This window comes from Poromitra crassiceps (assembly GCF_964638095.1).
Source record: "Poromitra crassiceps genome assembly, chromosome: 10".
Taxonomy (NCBI): Eukaryota; Metazoa; Chordata; class Actinopteri; order Beryciformes; family Melamphaidae; genus Poromitra; species Poromitra crassiceps.
In genome coordinates, this window is record NC_139631.1 from 21,396,308 (window position 1) to 21,420,348 (window position 24,041).

Below are 24,041 nucleotides of genomic sequence, written 5' to 3' on the forward strand. Positions count from 1 at the left end.
TGAGACACACTTCCCTGAGGACAAGGCTGAAACTTGCTTTTGCTCCTGAGAGACACTTTAAGGTGACACGATGAGCCATACATGGTTTTAATCTGTTTAAAAACGCTGTGTTGGCAGGTCTTTTGTGACAATGCCGTCATGTTTCACAACAAAGCAATACTGGATTCAGCCTCTGTGCTGCTGCATGATGTATCTACCTGTACACTTTGTTTATAAGAAGCCAGGGATGGGCATTGGCATTTTTTTGTACAAATAACATTGTATATATATAGCTATAATCCAGAATGCACTGTAACAAAATAAGAACATACAATCTGAACTGAATTTTTCTAAGTTTTAAATAACAGGTTTGGTTGTATGCTCAAATTGCTCATGTGGACTAAGACAGACAGTAGATCTGCATGGAATTACTTACAATAATAGGACTTTGAAAGTTTGCTATGCCCCAAAATAGACATTGTTAGCAACTAGAAATACTAGAAGCATCAGCAAACTAAGCTTACAATTTGCAACAAGATAAAACAGCATAATTACTGGCAGCAGAACCCTGAATGCACCTTCACCTGTTCACGAACATGCATGAACAAACACCATTGAATTCTAATGACTGATACTTTTAAGGATTATGACATACTGTACCTCTTCTTAATGGTGACCTATGTTGCCTTGCTAGTAGACTGCACAAATGAAATTCTAATTGTACTTTTATTACGCACTAGTGCTTGCACAATAGATTAATGTATTTTCTAACTAATAGACATTGCTCCTTTAAGATGAATGCAATAGTTGCTGAAGGTTATTTTTCATAGCTGTCACCTCCATAGGGACATTTCTTTGTTACTAACTCAGGGAACTGAGCTTCGTGGCCTGGGGATACTGGGGTTGGTTGGTCCTTTTGCAAAAATAAATTAATTTGTTGCTTTTATATTCTTACCAGTTATTGTAATTTCACTGGTTCTCTCATTTTCATTCAGAAATGCCTGTAATGTGCTTAGAGGTATAGCAGAAGTTAAGATTTCATCTTGGTATGTTGAAGATCCCATAATACTTGAGCCCTGACGTATATAAGTCAACACAACATTTTAAAAAGCATTGTTCTTCCTACAGAGAAGCCTGGAATGGTATTTTTATAACTAAAACTTTGAAATAAAAGTCTTCAACAATAACTATTCACTGCTTAAGGGTTTGGTGTGCAGTGCACATTTTTCATTATTCATATCATTTCATCAGTCAGCCTGAGTCATTAGGAAAACATTTAATAATAGGAACACAGAAACAGAAAGGAACACAGAAATAGAATAGTTAAATTCAGACAGATTTCACAAACTTATCATTGAAATAGTATAGAAGACAGAAAGAATCCAATAATCATGATTATACGTGGACCTTTTTCTTACACATCCTGTGCACACAATGCAAACTCACAGCCTTTAGCACAATATTGCAAACAGTCCAAAGAGGTTTTCCTTTACATTATTTTGGTAAAAAGTATTGCAAAGAAGGCTCTTAAGAGAACAATAAATATATCGACAAACACTGGAGTGAAGGGCATTATGGTATTGTAGCTAAGGAAAAAAACACTCAGTACCACGAGGCAGGAGGTACAAGAGACACCAGACAGACTCCACAGCTCAGATTTAAAGACAGACAGTCCTCATCGACGTCCACTGTTCTGCTGTCGTATCTGAACGATTGTGCTACACATGTGCTGAACTTTCCCTAAACACTATGACACGACAGTGCTCTATCTGGAAATACGTCTGACAACATCTTCATTGTCAAAATGGTTCTTTGGAGGCAGGAGAAAGCCTGTGGCCATTACGGCATTGAGAACATCTGGTCTTACAGAATTTAAGAAAACATCTGGTAAAATACAATCCTCCCATGTCCAACTGTAATGCCCCACTATTATCGCAGCATTAGTTATAGTATTGCTATTCATGTTGAAAGATCAGAATACAAACACACAGTACAGTACATTCTGCTATCTTGTAAAATTAACATGGCAGCTTCAGGACAGTGATATAGATAAGACAACCACAACTTAGTCCAATAATAGCAGGCTTTCAGAGGACATGATAAAAACATTTTGCTGGCAGTAACGTTAGGCAGTTGGAAGTTACTATTGAAGTAAGAAAACATAGCCTATATGTAAACAGAACGTTCAGTGCTTTAGCATAAACACAGAACACTGAAAAAAGTGAATTCACATTATAATGTCAAGTGATGACAATCACAGCTTCCCCTATATTGAAAGATAAAGGCACTTTGAGATGAAAAGAGATGATAATGTTGGCATTGGAGTCCATTAATGTACATTTGCACCCATGCCTGTCTGTCTGACAGACAGACAGACAGACAGACAGACAGAAGAACCTGATCATGTGGTGGATAATTGTCCGTTTAGAAAGTCCAGTTGGCTTGAATCTAATTAGTAATGCCAACTTATGTAAATGTTCGTCAGCTTCCCCAGGCTTAGAAGTCATATTCAGCTGCACATGGCTTGAGATACCAATCATACAATTTACCCTGTTGAGATAAATGCATGTTAGATTGACAATATTAATGTTTCAGATGAAGCAAATGAAAACTTAAATTCATGTACTTTACCTTCTATCGAAAGAAAACTTAGTATAAGTGAAAAACAGGAATCGAACCTTCTTGGTTTTGACATCCTGGATATAATCTCTGTACTCGTCCAGACTCTTTTTCTTCTCCTTCGTTAGAGTTTTATTCCCCTGGCTGAGGATGGAGTACATCACAACTGTCATTCACAATATAAATAAACGTTCACTCTCTGTGTGTGTGTGTGTGTGTGTGTGTGAGGGAGGGCGAGAGAGAGGGTGTGTGTATGTTTCATCTATTCTTGTGAGGACATAAAACGCCATGAAACAGTAAAAACTCTACTGCATGGGCACCTTTCTCTGGTTGCGTTAGGGTCAGGTTTAGCATCAGGGGTCAGTGTTAGGGGTTCGGTTATGGGTGTGTGTGTGTTACAAGTAAGTAAGTAAGCAAGTGTGTGTGTGTGTGTGTGTGTGTGTGTGTGCGCGCGCGCGCGCGCGTGCGTGCGCTTAATGCTTACCGTGCAAAATATTTGGCTAGAAACAGCAAGAGGTAGCAAAAAGCACCAAAAATGATGACACACACCACTTGTCCATCTTCAGGGATCCAGTCCCACAGATACACCACTATGCCCTGTCAACACAACCATTGAATATGAAGTCAGAGAAGCAAATAAACAAAAAGAACAAGTAATGAGTAAGTACAAAACATTGTCAACTCTCATTATGGAATGAAGCAATATTTCTTCGCTCTCGGCTGCCACCCACTGCAGAACTGTAATTATGTATATTACTTGAAATAATTTCAGGATGTAGTGCAAAGTAAGTGTAGGCAGCCAGCTATAAAGTGCTGACGGCCATGAAACAGCATTCAGTGTGCATAATGAGAGCAGGGATTCAGGAGCCACGTGTGTACGTACGGTGGAGACAGAGAAGGTCCTGACCAGCCCTTCTCCCAACAGCTCATCCAGCTCCGCCGAGGAGAAGGTGTCCAGCACGAAGCTGAGGAGGAAGAGGATGGGAAGGAAGACACCCAGGGCCCCGCACAGGAAGGAGTGGAGAAGCAAGCTTTTGTTGTAGCTCACGTCGGCCCTGCGTGGACACACAGGAGGGGCGGTGACTCATGTCACTAGCAATGAGAAAGACTCACGGCAGTGGATGAGATTTGATAGTAGCTTCTTTATCTGAGGTGCGTATACATGCAGGGCTTACTTCCTGAAAGCTATCACTCGTATAATTGTAATGAACAGGAGAACCATCTACCATTTAGCATTATCGGTTATTAGCTTTAATAAACATGATCTGTTATTAGCTTTAATAAACAGTCTAACACAGCCATTGCCAACCTGTAGGCCAGGGCCCACTGGTGGGCCGCAAAGGTATTGCAAGTGGGCCGCCAAATCATTCGTAAAACATTGCGATTTTCAACAAAAAACTATACATATATATTATGTATGAGAATGCCTTTCTCCATTATAGAATGGAATTATTCATTAATTAGCCTATTGCAGACAGCCCCCCACTTTTAGTTTCAGATTTCTGTGTGGTGCTGATGGACAGCTCCTTTTATCTGTAATATAAATAGTGCTCTGACAACGCATTATTTGGCCTCTGTATTGTTTACGGTCGGATGTGGGCTGCGGACATTTCTGAGACTTTCAAGTGGGCCATGTTGGGACCCGCTGGTCTAACACAATAACACATGCTGTGCTGTAGGCTAAGAGGTCTACCTGTCCTGGGCTAGTCTACTGCTGATGGTGGAGCAGATGAGGTCACAGTCTTTCTCCAGCTGATCCAGTGTCTTCTGAACCGCCTGGTTGATGGTCTTCTCAATGGTCTGACACACTCCATCAATCTGGTTCACACAGCGGCTCGGCTAAACAGGGCAAAGGTTCATATCATGCGCATACCGGGACATGTTGGAATGACTATAGTTTATTTGATGGAATAATCCTGCAAATGTCTCGTGTAACTCTGAGAAATGAAACTGTATTCGCTCAGTGAAAATAAATTGTTGGTGGGGGGGACACACAAATCTACTATGCACAGCGCTGCCGTGCAGGCATTGATCACGGGATGGCGGGGCAATTACTCAGGCCCGGGGCAGATCAAAGGCCAGGGTTTACAACCCCGCCCCCCTCTGAGAGTCTCTAACTCTCCCAGTCATCATATTACCAAATGATTCATCGTGTTGCCGGCGACCAGCAGCCATCAGGTAACGTGGAGCGCAGAATTTACATTCCAGGCTAATCGATGGCGGTTCAACACCTTAAATCCAGACCCAAGATGCACTTCCACCTGAGATCAATTACAAGGAAAGCTCTCCTGTAACTCTTCCTGAAACGAACCAGAACGACTTTTAAACCTAGTGAAGAAGAAAGCATGCATGACTTAAGGAAAGCATCTAGTGGTTATAAGAGGTTATAACTAAATACGTGTCGATTTTCACTTAAATGCAGCAGACTAAATAAAAGGTGGAGGTCAGCATGGTTTGCCCCAGTATCATGTGAGTGAAGCTCTCGTATGGCTTCGATACTGCAGTGTGTGTTGCAGATGTGATCAGCTGACTCTAACTTGCCACTCCTAAATTCCTCAGTAACTGCCCACCACAAAGATGCACAGTAAGCAAAGCGCTTTACCTTCTGCGGGTTGGGGATGTATATCGTCGGCATCTCAAAACCACATTTGTTGAGGCCTGGACGGCGACACACTTCCTGGACTATCTGCGTCATCACCCTCTGCATCAAAAGAATGCTTTTGTTATTTCTTCTTCAGGTCTAACTTTACCTCTGGAAACATGTCATTGAACGGTTAGCCGATCAATTAAACATAATAAAAAAAAGTCTGTAATATTTTAGATTTTTAGATCCGACTCATAGATCAACTTAGCTCACCTGTCTGTCGGTTATATCCGACTCACAGATCAACTTAGCTCACCTGTCTGTCCGTTAGCTCACCTATCTGTCCGTTAGCTCACCGGTCTCTTTGTTAGCTCACCTGTCTGTCCGTTTCCTTCCCAGCTTCGTCTGCCTTGCTGAGGTAGAAGTGCAGCCTGTCTCCACGCTTTTCATTCAGCTGCTCCACGATGTCGAGCGTGCGTTTGCAGAGCGCCTGGCCCATGGGGTCGAAGAATACAAAGATCAGGTCCGCCTGCTCCCCTGTGCAGTAAAGACAACGCCCAACATTAGACAGAACACACCAGCACATACCTTTACAGTAGACATACCAGTATGAGGATGAGCAATAGAGCCGGGGTGTCACTCAGTACATACCTAACCAGGTGATGGCGCTGTTGACATCAAAGGGGTAGATCATGTCTCCATCCACCAAACCTGGTGTGTCCACAAATGTCACCTCGCTGAACTTCTTCTGCTTGGAGGTGGAGATCTCGGCCGTCATATAGTCCAGAACACCTATAATATACAAATTCTGAGTATGTACAGAGATCCCTTCAGGATGAGTTCACGGTTACAAAGGGGCTCAAGAAAAATGTTGAGGCCGCCCTGCAGAAGGCCGCCGCCTCCAATGGCTGTCTTATTTGTTACTGGAAGCCGCAGTGCAGTCAATACTTGGAGAGCTGACATGAATGGCCAAGAATAGTAAACTTTTTTATTTTTTATTTTTTGCAGGTTCAAATTTGTTCATTTGTTTGTAAAATGTAAACATGTATATATATGCCCGGAGGCTGTGTATGCGCATGAATATTTGAAAAGAACATTGACTAACCGTTGACTAAATTCCAGTTTAACTACTGTGATGAATCCCCCAGAGTCAAACCTCAGCGGTGGCCACGCCCTCGCCGGTACCAACTTCGATTTGATACTTGGAAGAGACTTGTTGGGTCTGAATTCTCTCTCTGTCCCCTCTGCGGAGAGGTCTGTTGTCATGGTTACACACAACAGCTCTTCAACTGGCAGCTTTAGCGTGGGGCGTGGGGACATAAAGCTAGCCAGTGAAGAACGACTGTGAAGCAACGCACTGTGAGGTTACATTATGCCACAAACACACCATGCATGAGTCTGACCCCTCCCCCTCCTCTCTTTGAGCACCAGAACAAGATGACTGTTGAGAAACACCCCACCCATCTCCATCCTCCCTCTGTGCGCACACACACACGCACACACACACATGCACGCACACACACACGCACGCACACACACACACACACACACACACACACACACACACACACACACACACACACACACACACACACACACACACACACACACACACACACACACACACACACACACACACACACACACACACACAGGCCTGGGATGACACTGGGGCTTGCTTTCATAGCAAGAGGCAGGTGTTAACAGCCAGCACAAATCACACCCTTGTGCTGCAGCGACCACAGCCTCTGCTGCTGTGGCATAACATTAGCATTCCCTATGGTTCCCTTATATCAGCATGGCCACACCACCAACACACATGGTTTAAAGTGACAAGATGACCGTTTTACTCATAGTCTCAGTCTTATAGTGTCCAGATTACTTTTACATCGCTATCAGGCTACTACAGTATAGATTAGGAGTGTTCACAAACATCCAGCTGCATCTCTATATGAGAACTAAACATAATTATGGCAAGTACATGTACAAACGGTGAATCAAATAGGTTTGATACAGACACGTTCATCTGCGTGTGACACCTTGTTTAAGTGAAGAAAGCCCTACAGCACAAGCCTCTTGAAAGCTGAAAAGGTAATGAGAGCTATAGTCCACGCCGGGTGCTAAGTTCCTCTGCCTACAGTAACTGAGAAGGCTGCGCAGGAGATCCTGTGCACGCACGAGGGAAAGGGCAAAGGCTGCAGTAATGCTGCATCAACCAAGGCTAAAAAAGAACTTGTTGAATTGACCAGGTCAAATCAAATGCGATACAGAGACATGCGAATGAAACGTGCATAACGCACAAGCTACCTCCACAGCCAAACATCTACTGTATGTCATCTTGGTACTAAAATGAATCATTTGACCTAGAACAGTTAACAGACAATTTAAAGACAGCATGTAGCCTAAACTCGTGACAACAGGTTGATAGAAGATCATTAAAAAGATCCTTTACAGTCAGCCACGAAACAATATAAACCTGTTTCAAGACACATCCCAAAAGACAAGACAAACTGCACAATCAGCAGCTACTCCCCCATAAGAATATATGGTGCTTTTCCGATGAGTCATCCTCAGCTGCTGTGACAGGTAAATGGAAACATCTCCTGTATTTTCCAAAGGCAGCGATGGTGTTCAGTTCAAAATGCCTCGCTGTCTCCCAGGCAGGGCAGATCCTGTGGTCGGCCTGTGGCGCGTCTCCTCAGTGGAGCTGTTGCTGCTGGAGCCTGGGCTGTGCCGTCTCTAATGGCTGTGACATTTCTCACTAGCTCCTCCTGACTCCACTGCACTGCTGTCGATGTGGGGCGTGTGACTCACTCGCCATACCGTGAGGCGCGCTCCGCACCCAGTGAACCCTCGCTCCCTACTGACTGTCAACGGACAGACATACATACATCACCACCCCCCCCCCCTTCCCCCCACTCCCTCCCCCACCTCCTCCACGGAGAAGCTTCACTCAGACAGGCACACCCAGACTTTCTACATGACCGTTATCTACATCACCAGCAGACCACTGCTGCCGCATGCAGCGCTGCACAGACACTTCTACTGACGGACACGATCAGGACTTGTCTTAAAAAACAAGTACGCCTCTTTCATCTATCTACACTGCTTATTTCAACTTGAAGATGGCAGACTCAAACGGCACTCTGACCAAAGGAGAACAGGAGTCTGCTCTGATTTGTAATGAAATGATAAACTCATGATGTTCAGCACTCTGTGAGGCTATGACTCAGTGTTAAGCATTAGTCATCAAGGTGAAACACGTAAACAACTGTATATATAAAGTACTGTGTATTATATATATATATATCTATATATATATATATATCTATATATATATATATATATATATCTATATATCTATATATCTATATATATATATATATATATATATATATATATTATACACTACTGCCACGCAGTATCAAACAGCCGGGATTTAAGTAAATGTTCTCTCCTGTGATGAAACTGTGATGAAACAAGCCTGTATGAATATCTGCTTTTTTATCAGTCACATTTTCATCCAGCTTGAACAGAGAGTAAATGTGTAAATCTGTAACCCTAAATCTGTAACTGCAACAGTTTCCCCAACAAGATATTCAATCAGCCCCACAGCAGATCTCAAAGGTACGCCTGCTGCAGCTCCCAATTAGCCTACATTCATCTCCTATTGACTATTCCTGTTGTGTTGTTGGGCTAATGTTGCAACGCACTGGCATCGTCACTGCAACAAATCTCTTAATTTTGATCACGATGCCAGAGGAGAGAAGAAGAAACAATGAACAAGCAGCACATGCATTTCTCCATTGCGTACTGTGGATTTTTAGGCATTATGGTCCAAGTTAATGAGGCTGTGTGGTGCAGTCAAATTGTAGTGCCGAGCTCATCTTGCACAAAAAGACTACATATAAATATGCTAGTTCATATTCATTGCAACAGTACCAAAGGCAGTGAGTTGTCAAGCCACTAGAGCCAAGTGTCCCGACCCACAAGGATTAGTTACAATAAAACAACTGTTCATATTTAATATCCACAGAACACTCCACTCATGTACATATTGTGTATATATATATATATATATATATATATATATATATATATATATATATATATATATATATATATATATATATGATTGCACTTGCAACGTTGTGATTGTCTTTAGGTATCTTTCCTACTTCTTTATCTCTGTATATTGACCTGACCGCTATGCTGCATACAGACACTAAGACAAATTCCTCGTATGCAATGCAACTTGCATACTGTGGCAATAAAAATGATTCTGATTCTATAAAACTAAAGATTCAGCAATGGCTCACATCTGCAATTGTGCAAAATCTGCAAGCTGACACCAGATTTACACACGCCAAGAGATTAATTTAGTAACACAAAAGTGGATTTGAGTAACAGGTGGACGGACTAGAAACATCCAGCCTCACAATAATAAATAAATCAATAAGTATCAATACTTCCATGGCAAATACTGAAAAAACAAACAGTGAATCAGTTCTCAATGGTATTCAGAAGACTAGTCAGGTGGGGCCACCATTACGAGGTTCTGACCCCTTAGAAGCACTGAGAGGATTTCAAAACAAGGGAACAGCAGCCGTACCTTTGAACTCGAGGGGCGGGCGAAAGTGCGGGTAGAGATGCAGCGTGGCATTTCCCTACGGAAGAGGAGAGAAGACAGTGAGAGAAATAACAAGAAGAGACAGGTGACATCTACGCTTTGCCTGAGCGCCCAGCCGCCTCGAGCAGAGTCCTCTCTCCTCTTGACGCCGTCCTCAGTCTTAATGGCGGCTGCTTTCTGCTTTGCTGTGGCAGGATGTGCTGCTTTAAGCTCTTCCTGTACATAATCCTCCCAGTCCGGTCCTGCACTGTCAATATATTATTCATCTTCATCACCTTCGCCACAGCAGGGTAGGCAGAGAGAGGAAGGCAGAGGGAGAGGAGGAGGGAAAGACAGAGAGACAGTGTGTTCCCTAGGCTGCTTATAGGCTGCAACGATGCCTCTGTGCGTGTGTGTGTGCGTGTGTTGTGAGGATATGTGTGTGTGTGTGTGTGTGTGTGTGTGTGTGTGTGTGTGTGCGTGTGTGTGTGCCTATGCAACCAAGCCCTCATTGGCACGGCATCCAGAGCGAGATATCACCACTGACAGAGGGAGTGGCAATCCATACACACTGGTATCATCAAATGTATCGAGTCACCATCTTTATGATTGGCTTCAGCTATAATTCCCATTATTGATTCTAAATAAATAAATAAATATCCGCAAAACTGAAAAGAATCATCTGACTATGGAATACAGTTGGTTAAGAGACAACGCTGATCATATGTGGGGGGGAAAGGGTCAAAAAGCATTGAAATGCAGCCTGCGACACAGCTGCCTGTAAGAGGTTGTTATCATGGTTCTCTAAACAAGTATATTATTGTTAACATTATATTGTAAGGCTTTTGGTCAAATGTCCCATGGAGAACACTAAACCCTGTGTGTCGGCTGTGATAGCCTACAGGCTTTTCTTACCGTCAATGATTCTCTTTTACGACCACTTGTGATGAAGGTGAATCCCTGAGTTTCAATGGCAACACCTGTTTTCTGTGTGTGCTCTTCAATGTACCTGGAAGAGAACAATGTCAAATGCCTCAAAGACTATCCTTGACTTACATGATTTGAAACAGCAGATCTGATGTGACTATCCCTCTATCAGTTTATCTGATGTGACTATCCCTCTATCAGTTTATCTGATGTGACTATCCCTCTATCAGTTTGTGTTTTAGAAGAAGGGACTGAGGTGGGATGGGCACCTCCCATCACAGATGTTGTGTTGAATTAGGTCCACAAAACCTCCAGGAGGCAAAACAGTTGATTCTGGCATCTACAAAGCTCATATATTTTCACTAGGCGCTAGGGTTGTGCGATGTCACCCAAAAAGCCATTGCGATGGTTCCACAGTGAAACATCGCGATGGACGACGGCTGACAGGACAGCTGAGCTCTACATGTCATATATTGAAAGGCGCAAAACAAATTACACACGTTACAGATCCTGACCAACAACGTGTGTGTTGAATTTAACTAGCTCGTTGCTGGCAGAAAACGGGCAGAAGTACTGGCGGCTAACATTAAATTAATGTGGGCTCAGTTTTTAACTTAACATTACGTTAAGGAGAAAGATAGAAACACAGCAGCAGGCAGCCTCCATGTAATGGAGTGACTTCATGGAAACAAGCAGGTTGAATTCACAGTTGGAGACTTGTAACATTACTCACATTGGGTTGAAAACAGGAAAGAATGTGAAGTTTCTTCTTTCTTTGTCTTAACATTTTCACAACAACACAATCGACTTCTGCTTATCCTCCCCCCCCCTCCCCTCCGCTCTACCGCTTCTCTGAACTGGGAATCGAACGCGTGTAGCGCGCAAGATTCCTAGTTTGCTAAATTTCGCATCACTGATGACATCACTCACTGATGGCATCACAATTGCTCGAGTGACCATCACTGATCACATCATGGAGTGGTCGAGTGGCATCACTCAGCGCACAATTGCTCAACTTCGCATGTCATAGACATTGTGTGACATCATGAGTGACATCATTATGACCAAAATCATCACAAATCTCACAATGTGGGACAAAGTGGGACAAAAATTGTGGGACAAAAATTGCAGAGAAACAGACAACCCACTTACTCCCTTTTATACATGATGATGATGATGATGATGATGATGCGAATAATGGTATTTGAGTGTGAATAAAATTATCATTGGGGGAATCACATTGCACTGCATTAAATGATGAATATTTACTTCAAATTTACAGCTCTGGCCTGAGAATACAGACACTTTAGGCAATTGTATTATGCACAGATGTCATAGTGAAGACTATTGCTTCTTCTTAGGTGAATCTCTATTATGTATCTAACCCACAAGTCCTGCAATACAATAACAAATATCCATGTCACTGATCAAGCCACCTCAATGAACACACTGAGACTAGCTTATAACCGTTTCCACCTGTCACTCCCTAAACTCACTGCACACATCAAGCGACAAACTCCAGGCATCGGTGTCACATGACATGTGACACTCATGCTAACACAGAGCCGGGCGCGTGCCTCCCCACATGAGTCTGTTGCTTGTCAGCATGACAAACAGCTGTGTTCCTGGAGCCTGACAGTTGAAAAGCACAAGCCTGAATTAGATGAAGGGTAGTATTTCAACTATAGTAGTGACTTATCCAAACTCTTAAACCCTCATTCACAAACACACTGTCTCAATTTGTTATTGTTTGCTCACACAATAAAGAAAAATAGAAAAACATGCCGTCGGATATATGCCACCGCCAACAAGTGAGCAGTCGACATCCATGTCTGTCCAGACTTTGACATTTGAACCAGATGTGACGAAATTCAGTCAAGGCGTTCCTGAGATATCGCGTCAACGAGCTAGAAAGTAGCGCTCGTGAGGTTACAGTGACCTTAAACTTGGACCACAAATGTAATCAGTTCATCCTTGAGTCCAAGTAGACGTTTGAGACAAATGTGAAGAAATTCCGTCAAGGCGTTACCGAGAGATCGCGTCAACGAGCTAGAAAATGGCGTTCGTGAGGTCACAGTGACCTTGAACTTTGACCACCAAAATGTAATCAGTTCATCCTTGAGTCCAAGTAGATGTTTGAGACAAATGTGAAGAAATTCCGTCAAGGCGTTACTGAGAGATCGCATTAACGAGCTAGAAAATGGCGTTCGTGAGGTCACAGTGACCTTGATCTTTGACCTTTGACCACCAAAATGTAATCAGTTTATCCTTGAGTCCAAGTGGATGTTTGAGCCCAATTTGACGAAATTCCATCAAGGCGTTCCTGAGATATCGCGTAAACGAACATCGGATGGACGTACAGTACGGACCGATGTACGTCGTACGGACAACCCGAAACCATAATGCCTGCGGCTCGGCTATCGCCGGCGGAGGCATAAAAATCACCAAGGCTCCTGGCTAAAAGGGTTAGCTAGATAGGGCAAAAAAGAAAGCAAGCTAGAAGTGGTAATTTTTTCTCATGTTTTCAGGTTTTCATATTACACTAGTCCTGTTTTCCATTACTTGATTTTGACAAGCAGCAACATGACAAGGTAGGTAGACCTGCCAGTCTTTCCATGGTTTGCAATCAACATCGTAAACACTATGAATCAGCATTTCCTAAATAACCTGTGTAGCAAAAGTGCTCCATGGCATTGCAATGACAAAGCAGTTATTACATGTCATGTCATGTGTCAGGATGATCTCAGTCCCTCACACACACATGCACTAGCATGTGATGGTCGGTAGCCTGTGAACAGTAGATCCTCATAATTAATAAACCCAAATTACCAGTTAATGAAGGAGCTCTTTCCAGCAGAATGGTTGCCCATGATCATCACAACAATCTTCTTTCTAGGAGGAAGGAGCCGCATTCCAAGGCTGCTGGCAATCTTCACCAGGCCTGAAACCACACACCCCCACCATTTGTAGCCTATCAATTAAAGGAGCATACTCACAATGTATTGCTGAACTGCAGCATTGAATATTGTCAAGTCAAATCCACTTTTTAGTCTCTGTCAGTTCAACAACCATGCCCAATCCCTTATTGTCACCTGATCTAGCTGTTTGCTGCCATGTCTACACACATGGTGACACTGCCTTACTAACAGGGTTACTTATGAAGACAAGTAACAACACTCTTCTGTTCAACAACTGGTAACATTATAGGGTGGGGCATCTTTATAAAGGCAAGAATTGTCAGAATTGAAACAGGTTATCAGCCTATAGACAACTACAGCACATCATGTTCTAGAGAAGTGTTAGTGGTTCTCAACTGGTCTAGTCTCAGGAGCACATTTTATTAAGTCGCGGCCCAAGGCTAAAACCCCAATGAGATAAAAGGCAGACTTAAACTGGTTATGCTCAAGTTTCAAGAATCTGAATTCTTTCACGAAAACAAGTCCAGACATTTTTGGCATATTTGGAATTTTTCCCCCACAGGCATCTGCGACCCACTCAAAACGGCCCCGCGACCCACGTGTGGGTCCCTACCTATGGTCCCTACCCACCAGTTGAGAACCCCTATTCTAGATAATATCTTTTATCAGTTTAGGATTGCTTTCCTCGCGCAGAATGAATGCATATGCATAATGTAAGCGTGTCGATGGATATAATAAGAAGAACAGACTGTTACTGTTAATATTCGTGGTTTTAAACAGTGCGGCCGGGGTCTGATCACACGGGCGCTGCCCCGGGTTGTTCGACCGGGGAGCTGCAGCAAGGAGAGGAGGCAGATCACCGAGCAATGTCATAGCTTCACACACTGCTGCACCGTGTTTAGTTTCTTTTGGTGCAGAGACTACCACTTCACGATTAACGTTAAATGTGTAGTATTTAACTTATGCGTTCGCGAAAACTTCACGTTTTTTTGCATCTGGATAGTTTGTGTAACGTTAACCATTAAGTTACATAAGCTCACATAATGCATGGTTGTTTTGCTTTATGAGTATATGCAGTTATAACGTCGATTCACAATCCGCATCATTATTTACCGTTTTCGCTGTCGACATACAAACTGTGGCATTCTTTCAGTATTCTCTCACTGGGTGTGGTGATCGCAGACTCCAGAGGGTTTGCCACCGACCGGGGCTTTCTGCCCGACATCATCGACAGACTGAAACAGAATCAACATGTTCTGCTAGGGAATATCTCATCTCGCTCACTGTGGTTTGTTTGTTCCCACTCCACCGGGGGAAGGGTTACGGTGTTGCACACGTCTTCTGTCGTGAGGAGGCAGCGCCCCCATGAGATCAAAACTCAAAACCAACATACAAGATAAGTGTTTTGTCACTCGATGTACAAGACAAGTACACACGTATTCTTGAGCTGTGTTGTGTTATAGTATTGTTATGTTATATATCGTTACCGTATTCATGATCACCATCATCATTGTCTCATCATCAACAACAACAACAACAACAACAACACATCTATGTCATCAGTAGCGTCAGCCAGATGCGTCTGTACCAATAGGTACATCAACATCAGAACATCCTCATCAATATTACAAATCTGTTGTCGTACATATATATTGCTGTTGCCCTAGTAGCCTATATTGCATATTGCTCAGGGGTTTGAGTCATTATTGGGTGGTTTTATTTATTATTTAGGAGGAGGCTGGTGGCTTGGGGGATGAAACTTCCTCAGCCTGGACAGGACACCTGCAAAATGAAGACTGAATGAAAAGAATGAATAACCCTAACCAACCCTAACCTTATTTACACTTTGGTATATTGTGTTACTCAATAATGTTGCAGCTTATCGTCGTTTTGCAACTTTGAAAGCTGTTGGTTTCCAATTTTGTGGGTTATTGGGGGAAATTTAAGGAGAAATTTCACAAATGTTAATATCACTTTTAGTGTACTATCTGATTTGGGCAGATATCCAAGTCTGGCCCAAGACCCAGCTCTTTTTCATTGGAAAGTAGACATGCCATGTATTACTCATGATTTAAGATAGAAAACCCTGGTGGGGCGGGGTTTAAATATTTGGGTCTCTCTTTATTGGACATCTGTCACATTGGTGGCCCAAAATGATACAATGTGATGCTGCAAACTTGCACTTATGTCTGCAGGTGGCCCTCCCCTTTAAGCCATATTTCTACATAGCCACTAAAAAGGTAGGCCTAAGTCTTTTTCCTTTGTTGGCTCAAGTGTTATGTGAGAATGTGTAAATATGTACTTAAATAAAACGGTTGTATTGCATAACTGCGAGAGAGAAGTCATCTCTTTCTTGTCGAAGAAGTTCCAAGGAAAGGTGGTGAAGCTTGAAATGGTCCCCACAGAGGACCTAGACCTGGTAAGAATGATCCAGGATTACTATACTATTCAAATAAACCAATGATAGTGATTTTGAATAATGTTATATTCCTGCTGACAAGAAAACCTTGTAGCCTATCCCTAAAACACCAGTTTCTCAAGAGTTCGCATTAGCTCTCAATGTACTCACACACAAAAGAACAGTGAATGGTCAGTCTGAGACAGGCAAGAGTAACAAGCAAAGGATAGTTAAACATTTACATTAACAGTAACGCTTTAGAATACAGCCCGCAAATAAGCATGTAGTTATAGTATAACTACGGGGTACAAGGAGTGTAGTTATAGTATAACTACGGGGTACAATGACTGTAGTTATAGTATAACTACGGGGTACAAGGACTGTAGTTAACTATGGGGTACAAGGAGTGTAGTTATAGTATAACTATGGGGTACAAGGACTGTAGTTATAGTATAATTACGGGGTACAAGGACTGTAGTTATAGTATAACTACGGGGTACAAGGAGTGTAGTTATAGTATAACTACGGGGTACAAGGAGTGTAGTTATAGTATAACTACGGGGTACAAGGACTGTAGTTATAGTATAACTACGGGGTACAAGGAGTGAATTAGCCTATAAGTACAGAATTGGTCCTCTGTAAGTACAGTGTGGTACCCCGTAGTTATACTATAAATACAGATCTTGTTACCCTCTAGTTAAAGTCTAAATTCACTCCTTGTATCCCGTAGTTATACTATAACTACACTCCTTGTACCCCATAGTTATACTATAAGTACAGATCTTGTTACCCTCTAGTTAAAGTCTAAATTCACTCCTTGTACCCCGTAGTTATACTATAACTACTCCTTCTACCCCATAGTTATACTATAAGTGCAGATCTTGTTACCCTCTAGTTAAAGTCTAAATTCACTCCTTGTACCCCGTAGATATACTATAACTACACTCCTTGTACCCCGTAGTTATACTATAACTACAGATCTTGTTACCCTCTAGTTAAACTTTAAGTTCACTCCTTGTACCCCGTAGTTATACTATAACTACACTCCTTGTACCCTGTAGTTATACTATAACTACACTCCTTGTACCCCGTAGTTATGCTATAACTACATGCTTATTTGCGGGCTGTATTCTAAAGCGTTACCACATTAACTGCTATATACAATTCAATAATAATAATAGGTGTAAAAGCATCTAGCCTACTTTTGAATATGTGTATGGAAGGACAGAGCCTATGTACAGTATATATGAATGCATATATGCATAAATAAACTAGCGTATAAATAAGCTGTATATATATGTATATACGGTATGTAAACAATCAGGTATCAGGTATTGCACAGTATTTACCAGTTATTTACCGTTCAATGTGAACGAGGCTTTGGGTGAGATATTGCACAGATATTACTCAGTAAAACGTATTTCAAGTTGTGTGTGTGTGGTGTGCATTGACCCCCCCCCCAGTAAACATACAAGCAGAGGGGGGATTATATACACAGGGGTAGATGCTACAGGTTATTGCACAGAGTGTTCAAGTACACAAGGTGTTCAAGTGATCAGTGATTCCAGTCTTTACAAAAGTGTTCAAGTGAAAGGTTTTTAAGTGTTGATCAAAGTGATGGCCTATTTTTGTGTCTGGTAGTTTTGGCGTACAATGCTCTCTAGCGCCTGCCAGAGGGGAGGAGTTGGAACCGATCATGTCCGGGGTGAGATGGGTCTGTGATGATCTTTCCTGCCCGTTTTTTCACTCTGGAGGAGTACAGTTCCTGGATGGAGGGCAGTTTGGCACAGATGATTTTCTTTGCAGTCCTGACTGTCCGTTGCAGTCTGTGCCTGTCGTGTTTGGTGGCAGAGCCAAACCAGACGGAGATGGAGTTACAGAGGACAGACTGGATGTAGAACTGGATCAGTAGCTCCTGAGGCAGTTTGTACTTCCTGAGCTGGTGTAGGAAGTACAACCTCTGCTATGCCTTCTTGATGATGGTGCCTATGTTGGCCTCCCACTTTAAGTCCTGGGAGATATAATAGTGGTACCCAGGAACTTATAGGATTCCACCATAGACACGGTGCTGTTGGATATGGTGAGGGGGGCAGTGCTGGGGGGCTTTTTCTGAAGTCTAATATCATCTCTACAGTTGCCATGGTTGTGGGGGTTGGGGTATGAGTGGGGGCATTTCAAACCTGCAGTAAAATGTGTTAAGGGCCTGTCAGTTGGGGATTGTTTGCAGTGGTGGGGGATGGTCTCTTGTAACTGGTAACTTCTTGAAGCCCTCGCCATGCTGCCGATGGGTTGTTGTCAGAGAGCCTATTCTGGAGCTTTTCATTGTAGCTCCGTTTTGCTGCTTTGACCTCTTTCGTCAGCATGTTCCTGCACTGGTTATACAGAGACCTGTCTCCACTCATGTAGGCATCCTCTTTGTCTTGTCTTAGCTGCCTAGCAGTGAACCAGGGTTTGTTGTTGGGGAATTTTCTGAAGGTCTTGGTCGACACACACGTCTTCACAAAAGCTGATGTATGATGTCACAGTGTCAGTGAGGTCATCCAGGTCTGTAGCAGCAGCCTCAAATACAGACCAATTTGTACAATTAAAACAGTCCTGTAGCTCCTGCTTTGCTTCGGTGGTCCACTTCTTTTCCTTTTTTAGATTATTTTTGAGTATTTTGCCTTTATTTATTTTTATATAGGACAGTAGGCAGACATGAAAGGTGGGGAGAGAGAGAGGGGATGACATGCGGCAAAGGACCGCAGGTCAGATTCAGGTCGGCCGCGCGAAGGGCCGAGCCTTCGTGGTATGCATGCTACCAGGTGAGCTACCAGGACGTCCATGCGAGTACCTCATAGGACCCCACTTCAAACAAACCGAAATATCCCTTTAAGGCACAAACAAGAGGCTGGAATTGGAAACCAACATTTGTGATTAGAAGAGTTGAGTTGAGTAAACTTTGATGTGTACTGAGTTGAGCCAACATTACACGTCATCAAATGACACACAAACAGATTAAACACAAACACAATTACATGTTGTTTAAAAGGCCAATAGTAGCAGGGACAAATGAATTTTTGAACCTGTTTGTCCTGCATCTTGGCGTAATAAATCTGCGACCGGATGGAAGCAACCTGAACTCATTGAACGGGGTGACTGGGGTCGGCAAGTATGGACTGGGCCTTCTTTATGGCTCTGCCCTTATACGGTTGGGTGAGGGCATTGAGGTTAATGCAGACAATTTTACTGGACGTTTTAGCAATACCTGCTAACCTATTCCTGTTTCTCAGGGTAAGTGACCCAAACCAAGCAATAAAAGAGAAAGTTAAAACAGATTCAACAAAACAAGAATAAAACATCTGCATGAAAGTGGCGTCGACATTAAAACCTCTAAGCTTACGATAAAAGTGCATCCGCTGATGGGCTTTAACACAAACAGCATCTGTGTGGGGTTCAAAGGATAGCTTGATTGTCTCCAGATACCTGTACTGCTGAAAAACTTCAACAGCTTGTCCTGTCAGTTCCCCTGACGAAGGCACTGGCAATAGAAATGTAGTTGGTCCCTGCATGGGTGCTGCTCTGTGGCTGCACACTGCTCCTAGTTCTAGGAAGGTTAGAGGATGGGTCAAATGCAGAGGATGAATTTCCCTACATGGGACAATAAAGGATAACCTTTGATAAGCCCCTAAAACCCCAGTGCCACAGGAATGTGTGGTTAAGAGTTAATCAGTATCCTATCCCCCCCGAAGTTCAAATAGGACCATTATGCTCCACCTTAAAAGTCCTCAAACTGAAGTGGAACAACCATTAGAAATGCTTCATATAGTGATAAACTTCCAAAATGAGTTTGGCCATTGAGGGATCTCCAGAGTTCAAGAAAGAGGTAAGTTAAGGCAAAGAATCTTTGTTTGGGTTAGTCTGCTGAATAAGTTTCAATTTAAATGTTAGTTTGATTCAAGTTTCAATTTAAATGTTAGTTTGATTCTTATTATGCATGCTGTGTGAATAGGGATGACACTAGAAGACATCTTCCACACAAAATTGGTTAGTGGTGGTTTAAACATTTTCAAGTATAAGGACAAGGACATGTCGTACGGTGTTTCATAATTTCTTATAATTAATGCTTTCTTAAAACTTTGTCATTGTAACAGGCAGGAAGCATTCTCTTATTTTTGTTTGTATACACAATTTGTTCTTATTTTCTGAGTATCCTGTTTTGCAACCAAATTATTTTCTTTGCATCCACTGATTTCTGGGATTCACCAGTTTTCTTATTTTCACTCTTCAAAGTTTACAAGTGGTCAAAGAGCACCCTTACCAAGATAAGAAAAAAACATCTCATTTTCACAGTCCACAATTTATTTTCCCAGCACAAGTAAAATAAATAAATAAAAAGGTTTTAAATGTGAGAAATGTAAAAAAAAAAAACATGAATATCATATACTGTAATAAAAAAACTAAGCAAAATGTTGTAGTCTGGGATTATTACATTTGTGGGCTAAAGAAATAGTATTGGTCCATTCATCCCAATTAATAATGAATGAATTTAATGAATTAATTTATTGATGCATCTTAAAAATGGGTATCATCATCTCCAAAGGAGACAAACGAAGAAGCATACATGAACATCAACATGAACAAACCATCAAGGATAACACAAGAAAGCCTAGGGCTTATTTCCATTGTGGTCCTTTGGTGTTTAAAACAATAAATAATAATGATGAATTTTATTTGTAGCACACTTTAAAATTAAACAAAATCTCATCTCATCATTATAGGCATAAACCATAAGGGTTAAGATAAGATTAATAGAATTTGTGACAAAATTTAGCGACCCAACTTTAAAAGGAAAGCACATTCACAATCACATAAAAACCCTTGGATGATTTTGCATGGGTTCAGCTTCTGAACGGCTTACATACTGTGCAATGGGCCTCATGCATAAACATTTTGGCCATGTGCAGAGTATCTGCACATGGCCAACACACATCTCCCTGCCAGCCCAATGACCATGCTGCCAGAAATCTGACCTGCTTCTGCCCCCATATGACCTCTTCTCTGCCTGCATCACAGCATGTGAGCTGATGGCACACAGATCGCCAACGTTGGAGGACTCAGTAAGTGTCACCTTGTCAGGGCTGTATTTGTGCACTACATTCGCCTGCTCATCTTGCTCAAAAGAATCCTCTTCCCTGTTCCACAGCTTGGAAGCATCACACATCAAAGCTGAAGGATTTCTCTGATCTGATCCATGTCGAGACGTTTGGCTTCAGAGGTGAAGCCAACTTTGAGAAGCAACTGTTGAATGCCAACCAGCATGGTTCTTTATTCTGTTTACTTTTAGTTATTTTCTTTTTAGATGATTTTAAAATGTTTTATGCAGCTTTCAAGTTCATACAGCCTGCAGTACCAGACAGTTTATATTCAGCCAGTGTTTATATTCACCTGATCTAAACAGTTGCATGTTTATATTTACTATTCCATTTGGGTTTTATGAGTATTTATAATTATATATATTACTTTTGCTTTTATTGGTTGTGATGTGTGATTGTGTGTGATTTAACTTTTTATCTATGGTTTTATGTCATTGCATGTTTTTGTAGATTGGTGTTTTACTTTCTAGAGTATTTATGATGATATATTCTACTTTTGGTTTTATTGGTTGTGATGTGTGATTGTATGTGATTCAACTTTTTATCTATGATTTTATATTATTGCATGTTTTTGTAGATTGCAGTTTTTTGTTGGGACTGGACTGGAACAAACAGCTGCCTGTGACTAACTGGACTAGGGAAAAAATTAATAGCTGTGCCAAAATGAAAAGCTATGTACTGTATTGTATTTTTCATTAAATATTTTTCATTTTAGAGCAAGTTAAAATATGTCTGCTCTATTGTTGAAGCTTTGGCTAAAGCCCCTGCGTTTTACAATAATGGTTTAAAATAAAGATGTGTTTAAAAAGCTATTGTGTGTTAAAAGCTTGTGTGTTACATTTTCATTAGCGTTAATATATTACACTAAGGAACGTACGTGACCATACTTTATTTCAATGTCCGCTATCAAGAGCAATTCAGTTGCTGGGCTGGGTGCAGTGTTTGTGGTGTGGGTGATTTGAGCTGTCAAGAGGCAAGAGCTGTCAAAAGGGAACAAAAGACTCGCTCCTGGCCAATCCCGGTGCTTGACTGCTGCGTCGGTGGGCACAGGGCGTGGTTTTGCCAGGGCCGCAGTGGGTTCCATAACGCATAAAAAATGTGAACTATCCCTATAAGACGAAATAAATATGTTGATAGCCTATTATATCATCTGCAGTCTAACACGTGAGGCTGACAACATTTTCTATCCAAGTCTTAAAAAGTCAGCCAAGCTTACATGATGCTCATGCTAATATACTTTAGTGATATTGCACGTTCACTGGCTATGAAAATGTTTGTTTTGAATGATGAATCTCTATTGTGTTCCTGTGTTGGTTGCAGTTTCCAAACAAATCACTGCTGCTGGCTGTTGGTGCTGCCTGTATAGGGGGGTCCTTTCAGTATGGCTATAACATTTCCATCATCAATGCACCCACCAAGGTAAAGAAACAAGACTAGGCAAGCCTAGTTGAGCAGTTCATGTTCATTTCTTCTTCTTTTTTAATGAGCTGCTCCGAGCTATTCTTTTTCATTAGAATCAGCAATATTGCAGGCGATCTCCGCAATTATAAATCACTGATTGTTCCCAAAAACTTTCACTTCTGTGTGTGAATACCTCAAACTGCTTTTTCCCCCAGTTCGGAAATGGGATGGTTATGTTTTAGATGAGTGTTATGGAATGGAATTTACCATCCCTCATCCGCTATATATTTATAACAGCTTAAATAAACCAAATTGAATGAAGCCAAGAGCCAGAAAGATGTCTTATGAAAGTATATTTAAAGCCATAACATACTCCTCTAAATTGCATTAGAGGACTGCAAGTATCTCAGTATACATGATGTATGGATTACATGAGGTTACAGAATGCAGTAAGGAATCTCACATTTTACATGTACTTTATACTCAGAGAGGAGAGAGAAACAGAGAGGAGGGGTGATCTGACTTGGAGCCTACAGGGCTGTCTGTGTTTATCAGTAAAGCATTCCTGTCTCAGGGTCTTTGTCATGCAGTGTTTTCTGAAGGCCAGAGCAAAGGGGGAATCTTCTCATCCTTGATAACTGTCTGCCTGTGCGTCTCTATTATGACGTCTCCATATGACGTGCATATAATGTGATATATCAATATCAATCATATCAATACAATGTGTATGCAATTATAGCTTATTGATTATTGATTATTAAATGAGCCAATGGAACTTACATTTTCTACAACAATGAGCTGTAGTTGTCTCGCCACTTTTTGTTGCCACTGTTTTTAAACAAAGTCCACATACCAGCATGTTCCGGTTAATAGGCCTTTTTCACAGCAAATGTTTTGAGGTGGTTAAAGCAGGAAGTAAACTAGGTGTAACCAAATAACATTAACGAGGGCCCTGTCACTGGAACACATAGAATGGAGCCATCATTAATGGTATTGGTTACACCTGTTTTACTTCCTGCTTATTTCAGACAATACAGCACAGCATTTATGTTCCTTTGTAGTACAAAATCGTGTGTGTGTGTGGAGACAACCTCTTCGTATTCATGTTAAACAGAGTGCAATGCAATGCAGTCAATAGTTGCTGGAAATGTTTTTTCATAGCTTTCAACTCCACTGCACCTCTGTAATTAAACAATGATGTCTGGTGGCCTTCAAAGATAAAATTTTATTTCATACATTAGATCACACATTAATTCATTTTGTAGTTAATTTGTTTACATGTATTTTATATTGATTTTTCCTCTAGCCTGTGCAGAATTTCATCAACCAGACGTGGCTGGAGCGTTATGAAAGGAACATCTCAGAGCAAGCTCTCACTCTGCTGTGGTCCACTATCGTATCCATATTCACCTTAGGAGGGTTTATTGGAGCATCTATTGGTGGAATGTTGTCTATTAAGTTAGGGAGGTAT

The 24,041-nt window shown here is 41.7% G+C and overlaps 1 protein-coding gene across 2 annotated transcripts; it reads right to left on the reverse strand.

Moving 5' to 3' along the window:
• Positions 1-1,388: 1,388 nt before the first annotated feature.
• On the reverse strand, positions 1,389-14,863 carry LOC310783374 (uncharacterized protein). 2 transcript variants are annotated; one of them, XM_083644223.1, is made up of 12 exons: positions 14,750-14,863; positions 13,548-13,659; positions 10,707-10,800; positions 9,795-9,849; positions 5,834-5,974; positions 5,559-5,719; positions 5,201-5,299; positions 4,292-4,437; positions 3,482-3,653; positions 3,083-3,195; positions 2,658-2,742; positions 1,389-2,529 (listed from the first exon to the last, which is right to left on the reverse strand). In XM_083644223.1, exons 1-12 carry the CDS (start codon positions 14,859-14,861, stop codon positions 2,476-2,478), a joined length of 1,344 nt encoding a protein of 447 aa, XP_083500349.1. In that variant the 5' UTR covers positions 14,862-14,863; the 3' UTR covers positions 1,389-2,475. The 2 variants fall into 2 exon arrangements, 1 of the variants encoding a protein (XP_083500349.1); XR_014553082.1 differs by having other exon boundaries at positions 2,512-2,529; positions 2,658-2,764.
• Between the last annotated feature and the right edge of the window lie 9,178 nt (positions 14,864-24,041).

Coding starts and splice junctions, on each gene's coding strand:
- LOC310783374 (XM_083644223.1), bottom strand. CDS start 14,861: ATGTCGGGCAGAAAGCCCCGGTCGGTGGCAAACCCTCTGGAGTCTGCG. Junction 13,660..14,749: donor GTATGTCGACAGCGAAAACG/GTAAATAATGAT, acceptor GTGTGGTTTCAG/GCCTGGTGAAGATTGCCAGC. Junction 5,975..9,794: donor CCCGCCCCTCGAGTTCAAAG/GTACGGCTGCTG, acceptor TGTATATTATAG/GTGTTCTGGACTATATGACG.